The 7,419-nt window shown below is 40.3% G+C and overlaps 1 protein-coding gene across 3 annotated transcripts; it reads right to left on the reverse strand.

Annotated features, from left to right (window-relative positions):
• Nucleotides 1-934: 934 nt before the first annotated feature.
• Nucleotides 935-7,120, reverse strand: LOC116254883 (uncharacterized). 3 transcript variants are annotated; one of them, XM_031630513.2, is made up of 3 exons: nt 5,945-7,115; nt 2,391-2,602; nt 935-1,228 (listed from the first exon to the last, which is right to left on the reverse strand). In XM_031630513.2, the coding sequence occupies exons 1-2, from the start codon at nt 6,674-6,676 to the stop codon at nt 2,393-2,395; spliced, it is 942 nt and encodes a 313-aa protein (XP_031486373.1). In that variant the 5' UTR covers nt 6,677-7,115; the 3' UTR covers nt 935-1,228; nt 2,391-2,392. The 3 variants fall into 3 exon arrangements, with proteins under 3 accessions (XP_031486373.1, XP_031486371.1, XP_031486374.1); XM_031630511.2 differs by lacking the exon at nt 935-1,228 and having other exon boundaries at nt 2,080-2,602; nt 5,945-7,114; XM_031630514.2 differs by lacking the exon at nt 935-1,228 and having other exon boundaries at nt 2,450-2,618; nt 5,945-7,120.
• Between the last annotated feature and the right edge of the window lie 299 nt (nt 7,121-7,419).

Raw genomic sequence — 7,419 nt, forward strand, 5'->3', positions numbered from 1 at the left:
ACCACACACTGTTACTGTCCCATGAATTCACCCAAAAAATGGGACAGATTCATGGAAACACTATAACAAGTGTTTGATGAATCTGCCCTATTTTATGGAGTACATTCATAAGACAATAACAGTGTGTTATTGTTGTCAAAACCATCTCTTAGGGTACAAGGCCTGTGTCCCGATGTGCAGCTCTTGTTGCAGTTTAACTTGTGCAATCGTAGGTCGTAGCCCCCTTTTGCACATATCTGAAAGTATGGCTTGCTGCATATTGATTATTTTATGGATTTGTTCATTAATGGCCCGATATATTGCACCGAGGAGTCTGGCTCCACGTGCATTAGCATCTAATAAGCAGTCAGTTGCTGATTCGAATTGCAGAGGCGCCTGCTCCTTGCATAAGCCCATGCATAGTAAAATGAAGAAAGAAAACTAACGCTCAAATGATGCAAGGTTGATGGCAGGCATTTTCATAGTTTTGAGTTGAAGCTGTTCTTTGTGGATCTCACATTTCATGGTTACATATCCACCTTGTGGACACTTCAATATCCCATAAAATTTCTCCTTTTTTGTACTTTGTTTAGGACATCCTTTTCATTGCCATTCATGCCCAGGTCTTAATGGTCAGGTTTGACTATATCCAACTCGTAATCGATTCAATAAACTCTGAGCCTGATAGGGGGAAAGATTGATAAAATCAAAGAAAATGGATTAGCATATGAAGATTTTCAATAAAAGAATTAATTATTCTATAAAGGACATGCCGTTTGCACATTTTCAGCCGGTGAAGCACATACAAAAGAGTTTGGATCAATTCCATAGCTAACAAAAGGTTGTTTTTAATAATATGGTTCATATGCTAAAAGTTCGAACTGGGTTTTTCCTAACCATGAAAATTTCATCGTTAGCATGTTGAACTCCGGTGATTCAAACGCTTGCTGCACGTTAAATCAACATATTACATCTACATAGTTTTCAAAAAGTTGAGATGCTGGGTTTACACATACGTACGTTTGTACATACCGCTGGGATGCCCTCTCCACTCAAATTCCAGCATAACAATTAATTGGTATTCTACTCATGGGGAAAAACAGAAGGGATGGAACTAGAACGATCTTAACCACCCAGAAATCTCTACAATCCTTTTAAAGCATCATTTTCATGGGACTCCCTGGCCCGGATTATAGATGGATTAGCAGCCACAGCAGATAGGAAGCTTTTAGTATCTTTGAATCGTTACCTGCAAAATACAAAATGTGCGATCAAAGCCTGTAGCAATGCAAGGTGCTATGGCAACACATGGAAGATCGAAGCTCGAAACAAAGCAAGGCACTATGGCAAGGGATGACAGGTCGAAGTCCATGAAGAAGGAAGCTATAAGTAATGCAACTATAAAACAGCAAAATAAAATGTTTAAGGGGGACAACAGCTGGAAAGGACCATCCAGTGTTAGCATGGATAAAACTTACTGGTACAAATTAATACTATGTACCACCGTTGGTTTAGATACTCGAATTCTGAAGATGCTGATAACATCAAATGTTCTCCAAATTCAGCTATTTATTTTTTTTAAGTTAAAACCTATCCTTAGACATCATATTCCTTGGGGCAAATTTAAAACAAGCTCCAGGACAAGGTTCACAAGCTAAATTTTTGACGCAAATAAAAACCTAGGCTTGAAGTACGTCAAATGAAACTAATCACAAACTTAATTTTTGTTTTACCAACGGGGCACACGTTATTGGGAAGGCTCATGCACAAGGAGACCTTATAACAGATTTACTAAGCGTTCAGTAGCCGTGAATTACTGGGTAACTTGTTGAAATGAGGCTTAACCATATGAATCCTGAACCCTGCGAAGTTTTCATTTCAAAATTTGTTTTACTATTTAAACATTTACCAACTTTCTACTTAAGGAACTAACATTAAGCCAGCAGCAAGCTACTGAATGCCACATAACCCTATAGTGGAGAGGGAGAGAGAGAGAAAGGGAAAGATGGGTTAATAATATCTGGTCCTAATAAAGAACAAGGAAATCTGCAGAATGAGACATGCCATTTAAGGTGGAGGAAGGCAGCAGCACTAAATGCATCTTTAAAACGACTACTTCCTTTTGCATCGTCTGCCGGATAAAGAAATAGATACAAGGGAAACATGCAGTAACACCAACCAGAAGATTTACTGTCCAATGGAACCAGAAGTCTCTCCTTATTTCTTTCGCAACAAAAAGCAATGGCTTAATCAACCGCCCCTTTGAACTAGCTAAGCACCTTTTCCAATAATGAGCACATTAAGCACCATATTGCGGGAGAATAATAATAATAACAACAATGGCTGCCAAAGCCTCAAAGATACAGATAATGGTACAAGTGATAGATGAAAAAAAAAGCTAGGAGGTATACTTTCAAGACAAAATCGTATCATTATCGTTGATTTCTTGGAAAAAAGCCTTGGCTGCTTCATATGTAGACCAGCAGATGGCTGCAGCAGGAGCATGGAATAGCATTCTCGGTCTCCATCCCCTCATTAGACCAGCATAACCCTCTCTCCGAATAATCATTTGGATCACGCTTCCAATTGAGCTGCTGGTGAATCTATCGCATCCACAGACACCCTGGAGAAGCAATAATCTGAGACTACTCAGTATGTCAAATCAATACAGAGAATCAACACTGAAGGCCACTTAGTATATTTCTACATATAGCACCTTCTTCAAAATCAATATGCTAGACTAGAACAACATTATGGTTCTACTTTTCCAACACATTACCAAAATGCCAGAAAATAATTATTTCATGCTAGAGCGGGACACCATTGTGGCTATGGCAGGAAGCCCTTACTTTAAGTTTAAATACCATTATATGCTATCCCAGAACCTATTCAGATGGAGCGCAACTACTATCAACTTGATCTCCCAATAGAATAACTTGCATAACCATTCTATAATGGAAGTCCCATACAACAAATATAGTTCTGTTCTGTGCCAAAATTCATCAAAACCTTGCTAAGCAGTATGATAGATGATAGTTTGGGCATACGCTAATCATGCCTATGCTCACTTCGACAGGCACATCCAGTGTTGCATGTGTCCTAGGATACAAGGCCATATCATTATGTATCATAGCTATTAAATTTTTTATATGATACACCTCCGTAAAAAGGTACAGGGGTGTACCATACCCATATTGCACATATTGTACAATACAACGTTACAACTTACAACCTTGTATCATATGTTATGGTGGGATACACCCCATATCTTATGATATCGAGTCAGCAGTAAAAAGGGAACTCAAGCCAAAAGTTTTCTTTTTGCATTTTGAAAGGCTCTCTTCACCCAATTCCCACACACTCAAGGAGTTCAGTGTGCGGGAGATCTTGCCACTGTCAGGGAAAAAAAAAAAAAAAAAACTGATCGGAAGCTAAATTTGCAATAGAAGCAGCAGTTCCTGATTCCTTGTAGTTCAAAACTTTGACAATTCATTATTGGCATTGAACATGTTCATCTAGTGATATATAAGAATTGAAAATTAATTGTTGATGTGCTATGACTTATGTCATTATGATTATGTCACATTAAATTGATAAATGTTTATCACTATAAGCATATATTTATGCATGACATTTTTTATAGAAAGCATAATTTTCATGATTTTTCATAATTTTTCTCTATTTTTTCTAATTTTCGATTTTTTACTTCAAAAATAAATATACGATTTTTAACAAAACATTATAATATGTATCTGACCATCTTAGTTGTCAAGGCGGCTCTTACCCCTAGCCTAAAAAGGCATCCAAAAGTTGTTGCAACTTTGCTTATTTATTTTCAAATTCTAAACTGTTAGCATTATGTTCTATGTGTTAATAGCATGTTAGCAAGTTAGGATTAGACAAAATCAACTCATAAAACAGCAAAATAAAATGTTTAATGCATTGAATTTAAACCAGATGATAGTCTTCTCATTGTAGAGCTGAAACTGATGCCAGAACAATATACATGAAACAGAAAATAACCAAAATAATACCTACTTTGAAATCTGTGCTCTCTAAACTGGACCTATGGTAGATGGCAACTGAATATGAACAAATTTGAAAGACTGTAAAAGACGCCTATACAACTCTGACTTAAGCTGTATAATGCATACATTAGCAGAACTCAAATCACACCTACAATCCTAACTCAATCAATTCAGGTACTAGATAGACCTTGCGAGCAATCTAATTTCTGCACAAATTGAAATTTTTTGAGATACTTATAGCAAAAATTCTCTGTTTCAACATAAATTTTGCAACCACTGGGTCAAATCAGACTCCCTGCTATAAAATTAAGCTAAACTCAAGGGATAACAGGTCATGGAAAGCAAAACAAATCAAGTATCAAGGCTAAAGTCACCCAGACCTCCAAATGGACTAAGCACCAGCACGCCTAGTCCAGCCTAGGTGCCAAACCCACACCCCATGCCTAAGCGATGGACTTAAGCATGGAATATGGACTGATGACTAGTCCATGCCTAGGCGTTGCCTAGGTAACACCTTAACAACTAGGTTGACCATTGGCTCGAACAATACACATTATGATGCACACTCTACACCATTAAGTACAATAAAGCATGAATAAATACACCAATGAATTCACATGTGTCTGGTCAACCCAAAAGAGAAAGGAAATCTTGACATGCTCTTATCACCTAATAGATGCTCTAACCATGTAAAATGAAATCATTATCACAAATTGATGATCATAACTAGGATTCCCTCAACAAATGCCCAAAGAAAAAAATCAATTTTCAATTGTATAAGATCAAAAACCTCTCTCTCTCTCTCTCTCTCTCTCTGTCACAAACACACACATGCAAACACACACACACACACACATATATTTGCCATTAAGATGCAACTGTTCCACTAAATTCAGCTATCAAGATTATTCAATGGCACAAAATACAGTGCCCTTCAATCTTCTATCATGCTATCAGTGTGGTATTGAAGAATGCACAATTTATCATAATGTCCTCCCATTGTCAATAAGTTTCCCAGCTAAAAGTAATGCGCCAATCATGTGAGCATATTGGATATGACTATGGATCATACAAGGTCAGAAGAAAGACAATATCCAAGTTAAAATCATGAAGTGGTTCTCAAGAAACTACAGAAAGAAACATAACTAGGTATATTCTCAGACAAACAAGATATCCTAGAGCAATGACCTGACACCATAGAAATTCCTAATGCTGTATAAAACTAAACTGCAGCAGTCCAAGATCATATATTACAAATGTCCTTGTTTTACAGTACCGTGTTCATCCTGCAGGTTCTACTTAAACAAGCACCAAAGAAAAGACAAAAGGTTCTTCCGTACTAAACCTCGAACAGGCATCTATACATTATTATCATTAAACACGGGTCAATTCACTGCCAAAGGCAACCTGAATGCACCCAAAGGCATTCATAATTGCTTAGACTAAAGAATGCAGGTTGGTGAGGGGGGCTAGCCCCGACAAGAAAGATAGCATAAGAATCAGTTATTCGATCAGCATCATATGGTTGAAGGTACAAGAAAAAACATAGGGAGAAAAAGATAAAATATGAAAGAAGAAAGGACTAGAACCTCCAACAGGCCTCACGGAGGATGAACACCAACAACCACTGAACACCACGGAAGAGAAAGGTCAAAACTAGGTTATTTCACTAGACTCCGTGAAGCAAACACCAACTTCAGCTCATCAAGCACAAGCATGGACAATCGAAATCGAGCAAACTCATCTTATCAACAAGCTTCAGGCCATAGTCAGACAATACCCAAAACATTCTTCTGGTAATAAACAGGAAAATTTTAATCCTATCAACTGAATTCTCTACGAACAGGCGTAGATCATCAAAACAAATATCACAAGAAATGAAAACGGAATTATCTCCACAAAATAAAACTTCAGCCTTCCTTGATCGGCAGTCATACCTGACACTGTAATCGAGTCTTAACAACATCCAATGGAGTGGTGACGACGCCTGCGAGAGCTCCGGCTGCCACCCCTGCAGTCACATGAACGAGGAGCCGCTCCTCGCTCACACCGCCTGGGCTAACCTCCATGAGCGCCCTCTTGGCAGCTTCATAGGTCGTGAAATGGACGGCGGTAAAAGGGGCGTTCATGACAACGGTGGTTTTATACGAAGCATAGAATCCCTTAAGACCTTCTTCCCTCATTATCCTGCTGATGCAGTCCACCACTCCCCTGTAAGGGCTGCTCTTGAGCTGTAGCCGCTGCTTCACCACATCCATGGGGGTGAAGACCGCATCGCTCGCGACGGTAGCGGCGACACCGGCGACAGCATGGGCAAAGGGATGGTGGCCGGGCAAATTGCCGCCAAGCAACGACTTGCACCTCTCATAGACGGAGAAGTACACGGCGTGGGCAGGGCCGGCGCCAAGGCCCATGGCGCCGATCCCGCGGTACAGACCGAGGGCGCCTTCCACCTTCACGACGGATCGGAGCGCCTGGCCGACTGAGCCGCCACAACCGGAAGCAAGCACCTGCATCCGAGTCTTCAGAGTGTCAATCGGAAACATGGCCATGTGCTCGACGGAGCCAGCGATCGACCCGGCAACCATGAATTGCCAGAACTTCAGACCATCGTGAGAGACGCTCTCGATGCCTTCGTCGCCGGCAAGAATAGCAGCGGCGTCGGCCATCGACGGCAATAAAATCAAATATTGAGCAAGGAGGTTTCGAGGGTCAGGATTTGGGGATAAGACGTGGGCAGCGTGGAATTAGGATTAGAACTAGGGCTTCCCTCCATGCAGCAATCCCCAAAGTAAAAAAGAGGGAGTTTCAAGCAGCGGCATCACATCCATGGGGTGCCATCGCATCCACTCGTCCGCTTAACGGGACGACTGGAAGCAACAAAATTGGTGGGTATGGTTGCAATCAGAGAGGCTTTTCCTTGCTTCTGTCTCCGGAATTCCTCTTCACCACTCCAAAAAGGAAATGGGCAGAGACAAATGTGCCAAAAAATCTACTCCAGATGATGATGGTGATTGTCTCTCTCCTTCCTTCTTCTTCCCTGTGACCGTTGATCCTTGATAAAACAGTGGCTTGCTACAGACCCAATAAAGCGAAACCCAAAGGCTCGCGAAAGTGAAGGTAGTAGGGTTGCGTACGAGCCGAATCCAGTAGCTCAAGCACGATTCGATTCAGAGAACTCTAACTTGAACTGGACTCGAATTCGAATCGAGCTGGATGGAACAAGTTTGAGCTCAATTCGACGATACGTGTAGAGCTCGAAGTTGACTCTTTTAACTTATTTATGTTAAGCATGTCCCTTTTTTTTTAACTTGTTTAATTCGTTAACTGATTAACTCATTTAGTTGCCATTCATTTAACTATTTTCTCTTGATGACTCAACATTCATTGTTCAATATGTAGTCCGGTGGAT

This window comes from Nymphaea colorata, chromosome 5 (assembly GCF_008831285.2).
Source record: "Nymphaea colorata isolate Beijing-Zhang1983 chromosome 5, ASM883128v2, whole genome shotgun sequence".
NCBI lineage: Eukaryota > Viridiplantae > Streptophyta > Magnoliopsida > Nymphaeales > Nymphaeaceae > Nymphaea > Nymphaea colorata.

What these genes read in the sequence shown, in the direction of transcription:
- LOC116254883 (XM_031630513.2), bottom strand. Translation starts at nt 6,676, where the DNA reads ATGGCCGACGCCGCTGCTATTCTTGCCGGCGACGAAGGCATCGAGAGC. An exon ending in AGACTCGATTACAGTGTCAG is followed by an intron (nt 2,603 to 5,944) that starts GTATGACTGCCG and finishes TTGCTTCTCCAG; the next exon opens with GGTGTCTGTGGATGCGATAG.